At 34.9% G+C, this 17,340-nt stretch overlaps 1 protein-coding gene and 1 long non-coding RNA gene across 4 annotated transcripts in view; both read left to right on the forward strand.

The window, feature by feature from the left end:
* LOC127844929 (uncharacterized) overlaps positions 1 to 17,340 on the forward strand; it is a 150,302-nt gene that overhangs the window by 102,740 nt on the left and 30,222 nt on the right. For all 3 annotated transcript variants that reach the window (XM_052375492.1, XM_052375491.1, XM_052375490.1), the window contains 3 exons: positions 7,850 to 7,951; positions 9,379 to 9,484; positions 17,091 to 17,298. In XM_052375492.1, coding sequence (XP_052231452.1) covers positions 7,850 to 7,951; positions 9,379 to 9,484; positions 17,091 to 17,298 — 416 coding nt within the window. The remainder of the gene's footprint in view (positions 1 to 7,849; positions 7,952 to 9,378; positions 9,485 to 17,090; positions 17,299 to 17,340) is intronic.
* Positions 1 to 17,340, forward strand: part of LOC127844935 (uncharacterized) — a 168,157-nt gene that overhangs the window by 97,946 nt on the left and 52,871 nt on the right. The window lies entirely within an intron of this gene.

Genomic DNA, 17,340 nt, shown 5'->3' on the forward strand with positions numbered 1-17,340 from the left:
TATTAAAAAAAATACATATATAATATTAAAACATAAACACAATGGGGCAATGCAATCAGAGATGAAGAAATCAAAACAAAAGTTACAAATGCAAAACATCTAAGGTTATCTATATAATGCTTGTAATTTTGTGTTGAAAAAAAAAAGAAATAAGAAAATAAAACAAAGACATTTTCAAGTGTATATATATATTTATCACATGCCATACCCTGTTTCCCATGTAATATAACCATTACATATTTTTTTAAATTACATATGTGTAATACAACATTTTAAAGAGTTTTCATTGGCTTAGTTTTCGTTTATTTACCAATTGCATTTTGTTATTTTGCTTAAATAACGTTGCGACGTCAAATGACGTCACGAAATGTAAACAACATTCGGGATTTATCATTATGCTTGTGTAAATATTTATTTAATTTGCTCATTTAAAAGTATGTGATAAAAAAGATCTGACACTCGTTGTCATATCATACTATACACTTCAACACCGTTATTTCGAAGTCGTTGGGACCGTTAAAAAAACTTCAGATTAACGATAACTCGAAATAAACATTTGACAGACGACTTCTTTGATTCTGTAAAAATGAAACGTTGTGGAATTCACATGGTTTGGCCACACTGTACTTTTAATAATTGTTTTACTTAAAAACATAAACTAGTCAGATAGCAATAGATTTCTACTTGTAACAAACGGAGGAATAAAACGATTCTTTTTCTTCTTTTTATTTTTCTCTAATTACAGAACATATACAATATCATGAATAGCACATCATACAAGTAAATACATATGAATACATTTTCGGAAATGAATTAACATTTTTTTTTTAAATAAGACGCGATGTCTCTCTGAACGCCTTAGCAGCACTAAACTGGACGCGTGTAACATATTTCTCCAATTTGTCAATGACATTGAAGAACTCACTTCTGTCCATGTTTTACCCGCAGAACTGATTTACCTCGTTGATGCATATGGTCACACGTTGAGTATATATCATGTTCATTCCTGTGTTGTCGGCCCCGTCATCGGCTTTTGACCACATTATAAAATTAACATGCTACGCGCAGACGACAAAGGTGTAATTATTGGCCTTTGACACGCAACGCACAGAGGACATAGGTGTGAAATTACGCTCAGTGTTTTGCAGTTTTGACTTCGGATTAAAGATTGATAATAAGGTGCGAATTACAGTGTTGGGACCGACAGAATCTATTCGAATAAACGATTTCTTCGGTTTAACGAATTTCGGATTAACAATGAAAATTAACACTGAACAAAGAAGAACCACAATCGGGACCCAAAAAATACTTCGAAATAACGGTGACTTTGGATTATCGGTGTTCGAAATAACGGTGTTGAAGTGTATTTTATTAAACTCGCCCAGGAAATTTGTTAGTAAGCTCGCCAAAGGCTCGCTTACTAACAAAATTCCTGAACTCATAAAATAAAATATGGTATGATATCCTATATATATGACCAAGGATGTATAAATTGTACTAAGAGATGTAAAAGGCATAGAGAGAAACATTAATAGATGCATTTAATTATATAGATATTTTCAAGTAAAAGAGATGATCGAATGATCAGGGGTACACTGTAAATCCAATATAACGCGGATGCAGGGTCCAAGCCACGCAACAGCGTTATAAACGGACAGGGTTATAAGTTTTTATTTATTTAAGGGGGCTATAAAAACAGGTATAGTATAGCCAATATTATAGGTCCTGTGTATTGTCATTCTGTGTTGTCATCCGCAAATACATGCATATAAACCGAATCGAACGATAACAGTATACATACTGCTTTTCTAATGTGCACATTTATCCGATAATCCAATATAATTACAATATCACTTACAAAAAAATAATGTTAAACATTTATGACAAGAAATATGTTTACGAATTTCGTAAACAAATTCATATGCCTACGCCATTTTTCAGAAAAATTAGTACAGTGCATTATGGGACACAGCTTTCATTGGACGAGCGAATTTAAATTTAGATTGAATTCAATACGATACATGTACAAAGAAATGTTTTATTGCGTCATACGCAGCATGTAAAAAACGTGCTTTCCATGGACTTTCTGATAACGGGAAAAAATTTAAGTGCAACTATTACACTGCGTTAGCATGTAAATAAATCGTCAGGATTTTTTAATTTTATTTTTCGTATATGTACTGAAACATTCAACACACACAAAGATCTTTTTATTTATCAAGCATGTGTAGAATATAATAAATGATAACACACTTACACAGTCATAGTTTATACAATGAAATACAATACACGATAAATACAAAACATAAACAGGTAATCGTTTTAAATAACTTTAATTTGATAATTATTCCGCTTGCACTTGCCTTATTGAAATTAGCGCACCGAACCACTTTGATAGGGAATACATGTAATAAACACAGACTCGCAAGTTTTCACAGCTTTATTGACATTACACAACAGATTGAAACCAATTACCTGTCGAGTGTCGTTTAACCTCTAATCGATTAAAATCAGTTAAACGGACAGATAAAGCAATCAAGCTGTGATCGCCGGCTTCTTTTAATTTTCTGAGAATACATGAAGTTGCATAACATGGATTTGAATCAGAAATGGAAGGTTGGAGAAAAAACGGGATCCAAGGACCCCCCGCGTTATATTGGACACAGCGTTATAACGGACCGCACTATATTGGAGTTACAGTGTATATTGTTTTTTGTCTGTCTGTCTGTCTGTCTGTCTGTTGTCTGTCAGTCTGTCTGTCTGTCTGTCCCAAAACTTTAACCTTGGTCATAACTGTTGCAATATTGAGGATATAGCTACTTGATATTTGGCATGCATGTGTATCTCATGGAGGTGCTTATTTTGAGTGGTGAAAGGTCAAGGTCATCCTTCAAGGTCAACGATACATTTATAAAAAAAATTTCAAAGCGGCGCATTAGGGGGAATTGTGTTTCTGACAAACACATCTATTGTTAACATTTATTTTAAACATGTAAGGCATTTTTGAGGAGAAACAAAAGTAAGGCAGCATTAAAAAAATAATCCATAGTAGTTTTAGGTTTATTGCACTCTACCACTGAGGTTGCAGCAATTCAGCCATTGTTAATTATCTGCCAGTGCATAGGGAGCAATATAAATGGCTTCTGGTAGATTTTATTGGGAAATAAATTTATGTGATGACCACTGTATGTTCTACTGGATAGACTTCTTTAATTTTGGAAGAAGTAAGGCTTTCTTGATGCCATTCTAATTAAATGTCATTGGTCTGTTGCTGTTAGACATTATTTTTAGTGTTAGCGTTAGCTCACACTAATGTTACAGAGCATATTTTGCAAGTCAGTATGTGCTTAGAAGCCTTAGCTACGGTAGGGAAAGACAACCACTGCCTGTTGCAGCAGACGACAAATGCTAGGAAAGATAACCACCACATCTGCCTGTTTATAGTTCACCACTGGTACACTGCAGTGGTGTATATGACTAATAGTGTTTAACAGCTTATAAGACGAGATTGGCCAGTGTTTATCATTGAAATCTGTACATTATGGCTGCTTTCAGGGAAAAATGGGGCTTAATGCATGTCAAATAAGATAAGCCTGTGCATACTGATTAGCCTGTGCAATGCTCACAAGCAAATCAAGGACGACATTTCTGATTTCATAACGTTTTTCGTTTAAAGAAAGTGTCTGGTACTGGGATGGCAATTTATGCATATGCATTAAGCCCTGTTTTCCCAAAATGTAGCTAAAATTATATTTTTATGTCCCCCTTCGAAGAAGAGAAGGTATATTGTTTTGCACATGTCGGTCGGTCCGTCAGTCTGTCTGTCGGTCCGCCCAACAGATGGTTTCCGGATGATAACTCAAGAACGCTAAGGCCTAGGATCATGAAACTTCATAGGTACATTGATCATGACTGGCAGATGACCCCTTTTGATTTTCAGGTCACTAGGTCAAAGGTCAAGGTCACAGTGACTCGAAATAGTAAAATGGTTTCCGGATGATAACCCAAGAATGCTTACGCCTAGGATCATGAAACTTCATAGGTACATTGATCATGACTAGCAAATGACCCCTATTGATTTTCAGGTCGCTAGGTCAAAGGTCAAGGTCACAGTGACTCGAAACAGTAAAATGGTTTCCGGATGATAACTCAAGAATGCTTACACCTAGGATCATGAAACTTCATAGGAACATTTATCATGACTGGCAGATGACCCCTATTAATTTTCAGGTCACTAGGTCAAAGGTCAAGGTCACAGTGACTCGAAACAGTAAAACGGTTTCCGGATAATAAATCAAGAATAATTAGGCCTAGGATCATGAAACTTCATAGGTACATTGATCATGACTCGGAGATGACACCTATTGATTTTCAGGTCACTAGGTCAAAGGTCAAGGTCACAGTGACAAAAACCATATTCACACAATGGCTGCCACTACAACTGACAGCCCATATGGGGGGCATGCATGTTTTACAAACAGCCCTTGTTTATAAATGATTAAAAAAAAACACACATCTGGACCTGTGCTTTAAGACACACTCTTTATAAATTTGAATGGGTTAAGTTCATTTAAAACTTGCAATATAAAAAGCTATAACATAATTTGTATGCCCCCCTTCGAAGAAGAGGGGGTATATTGTTTTGCACATGTCGGTCGGTCCGTTGGTCGGTCGGTCCGTCCACCAGATGGTTTCCAGATGATAACTGCAGAACGCTTAGGCCTAGTATCATGAAACTTCATAGGTACATTGATCATGACTGGCAGATGACCCCTATTGATTTTAAGGTCACTAGATCAAAGGTCAAGGTCACAGTGACTCAAAATAGTACATTGGTTTCCGGATGATAACTCAAGAATGCTTACGCCTAGGACCATGAAACTTCATAGGTACATTGATTATGACCGGCAGATGACCCCTATTGATTTTCAGGTCACTAGGTCAAAGGTCAAGGTCACAGTGACTCTAAATAGTAAAATGGTTTCCGGATGATAATTCAAGAATGCTTACGCCTAGGATCATGAAACTTCATAGGTGCATTGATCATGACTGGCAAATGACCCCTATTGATTTTCAGGTCACTAGGTCAAAGGTCAAGGTCACAGTGATTTGAAACAGTAAAATGGTTTCCTGATGATAACTTAAGAATGCTTACGCCTAAGATCATAAAACTTCATAGGTACATTGATCATGACTGGCAGATGACCCCTATTGATTTTCAGGTCACTAGGTCAAAGGTCAAGGTCACAGTGACTTGAAACAGTAAAATGGTTTCCGGATGATAACTCAAGAATGCTTATGCCTAGACTCATGAAACTTCATAGGAACATTGATCATGACTTGCAGATGACCCCTATTGATTGTCAGGTCACTAGGTCAAGGTCACAGTGACTCAAAACAGTAAAATGGTTTCTGGATGATAACTCAAGAATGCTTACGCCTTAGGATCATGAAACTTCATAGGTACATTGATAATGACTGGCATATGACCCCTATTGACTTTCAGGTCACTAGGTCAAAGGTAAAGGTCACAGTTACTCGAAATAGTAAAATGGTTTTCAGATGATAACTCAAGAATGCTTGTGGCTAGGATCATGAAACTTCATAGTTACATTGATCATGACTGGCAGATGACCCCTATTAATTTTCAGGTCACTAGGTCAAAGGTCAAGTTCACAGTGACTCGAAACAGTAAAATTGTTTCCTGATGATAACTCAAGAATAATTAGGCCTAGGATCATGAAACTTCATAGGTACATTGATCATGATTGGCAGATGACCCCTATTGATTTTAAGGTCACTAGGTCAAAGGTCAAGGTCACAGTGACAAAAAACATATTCACACAATGGCTGCCACTACAACTGACACCCCATATGGGGGGCATGCATGTTTTACAAACAGCCCTTGTTTTAACTGAGTTGCGTCTAAACTTATACAACAGCGAACACCTACAGTGCCATCAGCGCTTTGATTACAAATTGGGAACTCCTTTTTAATGGCACAAAGGATACTGAGTTGTCCATCTTCAGTCTAGTCTTATGGCATGGGTCAGTAAACGTTTTTCATCTAACAATAATAAATATAAAAAAAAAATCTCTAAAAACATAAAGTCAGCTGTTAAATTTGAGGTTTATATACATGTAATCTCCTTTAATATGGTTGTTCAAATCATTGCCATCCCGTCAAAACTAACCAAACCTTAGGGGTCACAGAATTTATATAATCTTCTGTAGTAAATAGATCTAACTGTAAAATCTCTGAAACAACTAGATTAAGAGGTTTATTATTTGGTGTGTGACATCCTATGATGATCCTCTACTAATTTACTAATTTTGTTTGAATTATGCACCTGGGGTAGAAATTTTCCCCTCTCTATGTATACTTTTTTATATGTACGTAGTGAAAACTGTTATTTGTTCTAATAAAGACTGTGTCATACAGATTAAAAAAACTAGTTAAAAAACACAGGTATTACCCATTAATCACAAACACCCCTTGAGTTAAATTATAATACTGTTAGGTGTTGATATGACTGTTATCACAAAATGAAGCAATTATTTTAAACAAACACATTATGAAAATTATAAGCTTCAATCAAATCTGGGGACAGCTAAAAAATGAGTCTGGTCAGTTAAAAAAAAGACAACAAGGTCACTAGATAAAACAAAATGGAGGTAATATTGTAATCTGCTAAATGCATCTGATAACATGCTGGATTATATTTGGAGGTTAACTGGCTAGATATGACTTGAGACCTGTTTTCCAATGATACAGGTTTTTATAATAAATGTAATTTAATTGTTTGTTTTTTCCCTCTGTTACAATGTATTAAGAAGGCGTTTGAACTCAATATTTAAAATGATTTTTTGTTAGAGACATACAGTAAGCTGGCTAAAAGGAAAATTGGATCTTTACTAATTAAATATTGATGTAAGAGATTACAAAAGATCTATAGTAGTAATGCAATTTCTATTGAATTTAAAGTGCTTTGTATTTTCAAGTATTATTGGAAAAGTTATTTCGCAGTTCACATTGACCTGTGGTACATACCCACCATCATATTTTTAGTGTGGTCACTCAACATTGGTTCACCTGACCTTGGACTATTATTAGATGTCAAAATGTTTTTGTAAAATCCTTGGACAAGGATTTTACATGTATTTCATGCTGATTAGTTTAACATATTGAACATGTTAGTGAGTTGAATCTAGTGAGTTGAATCTTTTTATCATACACTGACCATCAATACCTTTGTTAACCCCACTTAAAAGCTAAGTGAAAATTGCTATGTGCAAACAGCATAAAACCAGAACAGTCTGTGAGGTTCTCACAGTTTGTTCAGATTTTATGCTGTTTTCTGCTCATCAGTATCTAAGGGTTGGAAACTGAAACCTTTAAAACTTGGATCTTGTAAGAAAGGTCTTAAATTATATATAACTTCTAAGGCACTACAAATGTGACAAAGTATGTTTCTAAGTCGTAAAGGATAAATTGTCTATGATCAAGTCTGTAATGGAATCTGCCCACATATCTCAGTTTGTGGTTTCTGTATTTTTGCATATCCCTTTCTGTGAAAGTGTCTGTTTGCATATTACACTCAGTTATTTCATCTGTTTTCATATCACATTCTGTGATGGCGAATGTTTGCTTATCACAGGCTGTGGTTTTTTCTGTTTGCTTATCCCAGTCTGCAATTTGTGTCTATTTTAATATCACACTCTGTGATTGTGCCTGTTTTCATATAAAACTCAGTGATTGTGCATCCTTGCATATCGTGGTCTGTGATTCGTGTCTGTGACTGTGTCTGTTTGTATATTACAATTTTAGACTGTGTTACTCTGTTTTCAGGAGGCGATGTCACAGAACAAGATGAATGTTCTCCACTGGCACATCGTTGACGACCAGTCTTTCCCCTTTTACAGTCAGTCCTACCCTGATCTTAGTGCCAAGGTATACACACATATGACAGACAATGAGGCTCTAAACTCAAATATTCTTCCTTGGAAATATTCATTTATTCTACTTATATTATATATTCTGATATTATATATTTTGTTGTATATTTTATAGTATGATTTATGTATTCCTAATGAAAATATATGTATTCCTAGGAAGGATTTATTTATTGCTTAGGACGACATATTTATCCCTTAGAAAGATTTATGATTTTTCAAGAAGATTTCTTTACTCTTTAGTAAGATTTATTTATTTCTAATGTCATACCACATTTACAAATCCCCCAAAAATATAAATGCTCTTTTTTATTGCAATTCTGTTTGCTAATGTCTAAAAGTTGTGCTTTTATACTTAACCAGATATACTTGGGGATAAAATGTCCACTTCAACACTGTTATTTCGAAGTCGTCGGGACCTTTAAAAAAACTTCGGATTAATGATAATTCGAAATAAACATTTGACAGACGATTTCTTTGATTCTGTAAAAATAAAACGTTGTGGGATTCACATAGTTCGGTCACACCGTACTTTTAATAATTGTTTTACTTAAAAATGTAAACTAGTCAGATAGCAATAGATTTCTAACAAACGGAGGAATAAAACGATTCTTTTTCTTCTTTTTATTTTTCTCTAATTACAGAACATATAAAATATCATGAACAGCACATCATACATGTAAATACATATGAATACATTTTCGGAAATGAATGAACTTTTTTTTTAATAAGACGCGATGTCTCTCTGAACACCGGCTTTAGCAGCACTAAACTGGACGCGTGTAACATATTTCTCCAATTTGTCAAGGACATTGAAGAACTCACTTCCGCCCGTGTTTTGCTCGCAGAACTGCCTTACGTCGTTGATGCATGTGATCACACGTTGATAAGATATCAAGTTCATTCTTGTGTTGTCGGCCTCGTCGTCGGCTTTTGACAAAATTAACATGCTACGCGCAGACGACAAAGGTGTAATTATCGGCTTTTGACGCGCAATGCGCAGACGACATAGGTGTGAAATTACGCTCGGTGTTTTGCAGTTTTGACTTCGGATTAAAGATTGATAATAAGGTGCGAATTATAGTGTTGGGACCGACAGAATCACTTCGAATTAACGATTTCTTCGGTTTAACAAAGTTCGGATTAACAATGAAATTTTACATTGAACAAAGAAGAACCACAATTGGGACCCGAAAAATACTTCGAAATAACGGTGTCTTGGATTATAGGTGTTCAAAATAACGGTGTTGAAGTGTAATTCCATAAGTGCAGTGACATGCATGTGTACCAGATAAGATAACAATCATTGTCCAAAGCCAAAATTAATCTGCAATTACAAGAGGCTTGTTCATGGAAAACCTGTTTCCAGTGAAACTATTAAATTGGTGGATATTCTAGTAATATAAATGATGTTTTGAATTTAAGGGAGCCTTTCATCCAACATTTGTGTACATGCCTGAAGATGTGGCGGACATTATTGAGTTTGCTAGACTGCGTGGCATAAGAGTGGAGCCAGAATTTGATACCCCAGGTAGGATTAGCCTAAAAATGACTGTATAAGAGACACTACCAATATGTTAATAAATGTTTGAAATTTATCTATGTTGAGAAAGCAAACAAAATATTTTTGTTATTGATACCTCAACCAGTGAAGTAGTTTTGGTAAAAGTTCGCAGTGGCGTAATGGAAAAGTTGTCTGCCTAGTGATCAGGAAGTCACGGGTTTGATCCCAACCCAGGGAGTGTTCTCTAGATCATCTCCCAAAGACACCAAGCACTGGTTAAAGGCCAAGGCAACGGACTCAAGAACATTTCTATAAGCCTGAGGCCTTCGATGCAATCGAGCTAAAATAAATAGGTTTTAAACTAAGTAGTTTCTGTAAGCTTGAATCACCCTGTCGGTCGCTTGGTCTATATTGCTGCACATGCGTACTTTGTGTACCAAACTAGCATTTCATTGTTATGCCTATCAACATGAAATTCTATAGATATGGTGTTTAAACTATGTAGAAGTGCAAAGCATAATGTTCATGCGTGTCGCAATGTTCTTTGCAGAGTAATTGCAAAAGTGAAAGAAGTTATTTTTGTGTATGTTGCAATATTCCTTGAAGAATAATGTGCTTTTAAAAATAGGATATTTTGGATACTTAACATCATTGAACATGTGTGCTTTTTATGCCCCCGGATCGAATGATCGGGGGTATATTGTTTTTGGCCTATAGCAACTTGATATTTGGCATGCATGTGTATTTAATGAAGCTGCACATTTTGAGTGGTGAAAGGTCAAGGTCATCCTGAAAGGTCAAAGGTCAAATATATGGCTTCAAAGCGGGGCAATAGAGGGCATGGTGTTTCTGCATATCAACATCAAACTTTAAAGATTTGTTGTTCAATTTATTATTTCCAAAGGCATGAAGCTATTTATGCTAATGTCACACTATTTATTACAGAATTATGTGCCCTTTAATTTTGGCACTTTATTAACTTAATGTGAAGTGTTTTATGTTTGTGTGTGAACAGTGTGAATTAGCACTGTTTGAAATGCGCCATGGCATGGTATTATGTCATCTTCAGAGACTGTTCTAGTTTTTCTCATATAAATGTTTATAAAGTGGAATATATTGCATGGCCTCTGTCCTGACTGTATGTCTGTCACTTTATAGATCATTAATTTCCACATGTTATCTACAACATACAACCATGAAAACTGGTGAGATGGTTATTTTGGGGTGGAAAAGAAAAAGAAGGGGCCCTATGTTTTTGAGGTTAATTGCAGGATGGTCGAGGTCTTTGGGGCTTGTAAATTATAACAAACATACAATAATGAGTTTTAGTACTGTTAATACCCTATACAGATATAACTTGAGAAGACTTATGTTTTGTGATGAAACACCATTAGAAAATAAGATAATAAATGTGCCGTGCTCTGTGAAAAAGGGTTTTTATGCATGTGCGTAAATTGTCGTCACAGATTAGCCAGTGCAGTCCGCACAGGCTAATGAGGGACTACACTTTCCGCTTTTATAATATTTTCATTTCAAGAAAGTCTTCTTTTCATAAATCAAGTTAACGCAGAGAGTGTTGTCCCTGATTAGCCTGTGTGGACTGCACTGGCTCATCTGGGATGACACTTTACGCACATGCAATAAACCCTTTTTCACACCCATTTTCATCATTAATGTGTGTAATTTCTCCTCCTTTCAGCACAAAACAAAAAGTAATAATCTTAAATTGATATGTTTAAGAATGAAGACTTTTGTTGACCCAATTAAGTGGAGGTATGATATTTTAAATTAAGTGGAGGCATGGTATTTTCAATTATGTTGAGGCATGTTTTGTTTCTTTAATTGGAGGCATGGTATATTCTATGAAGTTGAGGTATTGTTTTTTTCCATTAAGTGGAGGCATGGTATTTACCAGTTGAGGTATAGTATTTTAAATTGAGTGGAATTATGGTATTTTATATTGAGTGCAGGTATGTTATTTTTCATTAAATCAAGGCATGATCATACATGCCAGACGTCATACTCTCTGCAGGACAGTCCCACTTATGTGATATTAACGACCTGAATGCACCAGCGTTTTTTTTCCTTATCAGCGATAAATCTGCAAATAATTGATTTTATCAGGCATTCACTCCATGTTGTTTTTATGCAGACAGAACAACAGAACAAATATTTTATTCACTTAAGCATATAACAGCTCATCGAGATCAATATAAACATTCATACATGCGTGAAAAAATACCGTAAATAAAGATAATAATAAATTACTCGTGAGAGTGTTGTGTGTTAATGTACACACTGAATTGAGTATTCATACTCAACTATATATAAACACCAACAGAGGAAACAGCAGAAATACATAGAAAATTTACAAAATACACTGAAAATGTCAACAAAATTTGGCGTCAACAAATTAAAACACAGTATATTCATTTCATATCAAACGGTTAATAAATAACCATTATAAAAGTAGAGTAAAACAAAATTAACCTTATTTCTTTTCTTAAAACATGTTATACAGTAAATTGCTAAATTCCGAAGGGTACCTTTATTATGACTATTTAAGAGTTTCAAAAATGTATGCATACTTGGTCTTATTGAATAGTATTTTGATATATATTTTGATCTTTCTTCTAAATAAAATGGACATCTAAGTAAAAAGTCATATTCGTCTTCTAAATCGTTAAGATTACATAATGTACAAATTCTTTCATTTCTGATAATGTTATAATGTCTACCAGTTTCAATTAAAAAATTATGTGAAGATAGACATATTTTAGCAATCATGTTTCTATGTTTTTTATTGTCAATGACATCTAAATACACAGATCTTTCAAATGCAGAATTAAGTTCCTTATACAAAAGTAATGAAGTGGATGAATCAACATTAACTCTCCACTCAGATACATACTGATCTCTGAGTCTAGTCTTTAACAAAGGAATAAAACTTCCAATTATAACTGACTCAGTAAACAACCATACATCTGTCAATCCTGTTTGGTTTAAAATTTTGCAAACTTTAAAGGATCAATTAACAGTGTTATTTTGTGTTTCAATTTCTAATCTTTGCATATTAATGACTGTTGTAAGAATACAATTTCCTTGTTTCTTTTGATGAAGTTTAAAAAATATTTAACAATTCGTAGGTATCTACCAATTTACAAAGGAAATGGACCAAGTTCGGCATAGAGTGACATTGAATTTGTTGACAGTTTTACATTTAACAGTCTTTTACAGAACTTTCTGTGAATACGTTCAATATTAGTTACCGCAATAAATCCCCATACTACGCAATTATAATTAAGGATTGATAATACATATGAATCAAACAGCTTGAACACAACATTTATTGGCACTTCCATATCTTTTGTAATACAAAAAAGTGAATTCATAGCCCTTGTAGCTTTACCATAAAGTGTATTAGTGGCAGGTATAAATGAGCCCGACCACTTGACATAACAATACCAAGGTAGTTAAAATTGCTAACTATTTCAATGACTTTTTCTTTGTATGTCCATTTGCAGTTTTTGCTTAGCGGTCCCCCTTTTCTAAATACCATTATTTTTGTTTTTTCAATATTTACAGTTAAATTCCATTTGTTGCATTATAATTCTAGATTGTTCAACGATTCCTGAAGTCCTTCTTTAGTTTCTGAGAAAATGACAGCATCATCCGCAAATAGGAGGAGATAAATAGACAATTGATCTAACGTTATTCCTGCATTTATTCCGTTTTGCAAATTAAATTCTATATCATTAATAAATAGGGAAAACATTATCGGTGAAGTTATTTCTCCTTGTAATAATCCGACTACTAAAAAGGTCCAAAGTGAACCCATGTGTTTAACTTGCAGTTTGATCTCGCTATACATAGAGCGGATAAGTGAAATTAACTTGCCGTCCATTCCCGATAAAATCATTTTATGTCATATCTGTCCACGATTTATAAGATTGTACGCCTTCCGGTAATCGACATAACAGCAGAAAAGTTTGTTTTTACTATGTATTTGCTTTTCTATTAAATGGTTACGAATGAAAATTGCATCAAAGGTACTGCCATTTGGTTTAAATCCGAACTGCGCGTCTGTAAGAATGTCATGGGTTTCTGCCCAAGATTTTAAGCGTTCGTTTAACACATTTGTAAATAGTTTCACAAAACAGCTTAACAACGTAATGCCTCTATAGTTATTTGGATAGGAATTATCGCCCCGTTTATGTAACGGAATAATAACTCCCGTTAACCAGCTCTTTGGAAATTGTTTCGTATCCAAAATATAATTAAATAATAATTCGAATGGTTTGACTATTATATGCGCTGTTTCTTTAAAGTATTCAAAAATAATTTTATCGTTCTAGGCTGCCTTATTATTATTTAAACGCCTTGTAGCTTTAATTATTTCTTCTTGGGAAATGGGTTTGTCTAGGTTAGGGTAAGAGCTTATTGGATTTTCTATACTATCAAACTGACGTAAATAACTGTCGCTTTCGTCGTTGTTTACGTTAACGTCAGCCTCAGAAGCTAACGTATTGAAATACTCATAGAAATCTTGCAGCGATATATTATCAGCTTTGGGTGATACCGTTTTTTGTTTTAATAATTTCAGAATTCGCGAGGATTTTTGCGACTCATGTTATTTAATTTCATTCCCTGTTCTCTGTTAAACGTAGATTTTGTTTTCCGACATAAATATTTATATTCTTTCCTTGCTGCCAGCATGATTGTTCGTGTATGTATATTTTTATTTAAATTATACTGGTAAACTCTTCGGGTATACTCTGTCCGTTTTTGTCTGCATTCCGCGTTAAACCAGCGTTGTTTATTTGTGTCAGCAGAAGCGAATCTACTGTGATTGTTAGAAACATTATTACTAATTACATGTTTAAAATACTTTTCACCTGGTTTATTTAGAAAATCAGTGAACTCCGAGACTAACAAATCCGGATCGCATCGCGAGTGAATACCTGACTGTAAATTGTGTTCTAGTTCTTGAGCACCACTTAATATGTTGTGCACAAAATTATCCCTGTACTCTGATTTCCATTTAACGTATATGCGCTGATTATTTTTACAGTTAGGAACCGGATTATTCGTGCTCAGAGCAAATGTCACTGGGGCATGATTGGAAAATTCAGTGAAATCGTGCACTTTAAAATCGGTTAAATCGTGAAAGTTTTTGACTGATGTCAACAAATAGTCTACTTTACTTTCTCCATTATGAGTAAAACAAGTTAATTTGCCAACTCCTTTATCTTAAAATAGTCTACCGTTTACAATTTGTATATTGGAAGATTTACATACGTCTAATAAATAATCGCCAAATCTATTTGCACCAAGATCACAGGTTTCCCTCTGAAGTGGAGTATCTATTTCAAATAAATCAAAATCACCTAAGCTTCTGTTGTTGTCAATAAAATCAAGTAGAAATTTTTGCCGCCATCTTCACGCATGCGCAGTTAAAAAAAAATATATATAAAAAAAGAATAAAAAAAATGATAAGGGTCGCTAATTGTGATCGATTTATATATGGTTCTGAAATAAAAGCAGACTGCTTTTGTATTTCATGGCCCATTCAATTATTGTACTATTATCCTGTGAACTATACAACCTGAGGTTAAAAACCTGTCACAACACCGAACTTTTATATCAAACATTTAGAATGCTTACCGATACACAGTATGTTTCGTATAATTTTTATGCCCTCCTTCGAAGAAGAGGGGGTATATTGCTTTGCTCATGTCAGTCGGTCGGTCGGTAGGTCGGTCGGTCGGTCGGTTGGTCGGTCCGTCCACCAGGTGGTTTCCGGATGATAACTCAAGAACGCTTGGGGCTAGGATCATGAAACTTCATAGGTTCATTGATCATGACTCGCAGATGACCCCTATTGATTTTGAGGTCACTAGGTCAAAGGTCAAGGTCACAGGTGAAGGTCACAGTTACTGGAAATAGTCATTTTAAGGATTTAGCATGGTTCAAACAAGGGAAACAACTACTGTTTATGCATGTTCTTTTTATTACAGCATTTGCCTCCCTTTAATTCATTTAAAATCTCATTTTACAGCAGAGATTCCAAATCTGACCTGTAAATGAGCCCCATATTTACTGCCAGTGCTAGGTTACCTTTTCCCATTTGATCATTCTTAAGTATTGGTATTGTAATGCTACTGCTACTGCTACTGCTACTACTACTACTACTACTACTACTACTACTACTACTACTACTACTACTACTACTTCTACTTCTACTTCTACTACTACTACTACTACTACTACTACTACTACTACGACTACTACTACTACATACTACTACTACTACTACTACTACTACTACTACTACTACTACTACTACTACTTCTACTACTTCTACTACTACTACTACTTCTTCTACTACTACTACTACTACTACTACTACTACTACTACTACTACTACTACTACTACTACTACTACTACTACTACAACTACTACTACTACTACAACTACTACCACTACTACTACTACTACTACTACTTCTACTACTACTACTACTACTACTACTACTACCACTATTACCACTATTACCACTACTACCACTATTACTACTACTACTACTACTACTATTTCTACAACAACAACTACTACTACTACTACTACTACTACTACTACTACTACTACTACTACTACTACTACTACTACTACTTCTACTACTACTACTACTACTACAACAATAACAACAACAACTTCTACTACAACTGCTACTGCTATTGCTGCTACTACTACTACCACCACCACCACCACCACCGTTCACAGTGACAAAAAACGTATTCACACAATGGCTGCTACTACAACTTATAGCCCATATAGGGGGGCATGCATGTTTTACAAACAGCCCTTGTTCTTTAATTGTTAAATGATTTTTAGAAAATAGTTATAACATATTGCAACAATCTAAATTTAGAGTTAATTGATGATTGGTTGAAATAAGAATAGAGGTTGATGCGCGCACATTGCATTACGGGTCTCCCGGTACCCCTTACACATGTGTTTACTTTCGGAAAATGGAAAATGTTTGTATTCGTGAAATTCTTAAAAACATTTATTGTCAATATTTGCCAAATGTTTTTGTAAGTAATATACTGATTATTTACTAAAGTAAAGTTGGAATTATTTATCAGTTTAGATGTCCTGGCAGGACAGTCCTGCTTTTGGTAAAATGTCCTGACCATTTTGATGGAATGTCCCTATTTAGACCTGGAATATTCTGGCACGTATAGGCATGGTATTTCCCATTAAGTTTTGGTTACTGTATTGCATTTTCCATTGAGTTGAGGTATTGTTTTTTCCTTTAAGTGGGGTTATGGTGTTTGCCATCAAATGTAGTTATGATATTTATGATGAAGTGGGTGCATTGTATTTTCCCTTTAGTTGAGGCATTGTATTTTCCATTAAGTGGATGTATAGTATTTTCCATGAAGAACAGGTGTGCTGTATTTTAGTAATTTTAGGCATGGTATTTCCATTTAACTGGAGGTATTTTATGTTATATTAAGTGGACATATGGTATTTCCAGTTGAGTAGAGTTATGTTATTTTCTGCTGTGCCATTTCCAAATCGCACCACTGATCATGATTGCTTATGGCTTACCCTTCATTGCGCCAGGTCACACATACTCCTGGGGCCTCAGTCGCCCGGACATCTTGACACAGTGTTACCAAGGAAATAACCCTGTAGACGGTTACCTGGGACCCCTTGACCCCAGCAAGAACGAGACCTTTCGCTTCCTCAAGAATTTCTTCAAAGATGTCCTCCATGTTTTCAAGGATGAATACTTGCATATTGGTGGTGATGAAGTCCCTATGACGTGCTGGTAAGTTGTTTTCCTCTGTTGATATTTGTTTTGTTTTTGTTT

This window comes from Dreissena polymorpha, chromosome 9 (assembly GCF_020536995.1).
Source record: "Dreissena polymorpha isolate Duluth1 chromosome 9, UMN_Dpol_1.0, whole genome shotgun sequence".
In the NCBI taxonomy this organism is placed as follows: Eukaryota; Metazoa; Mollusca; class Bivalvia; order Myida; family Dreissenidae; genus Dreissena; species Dreissena polymorpha.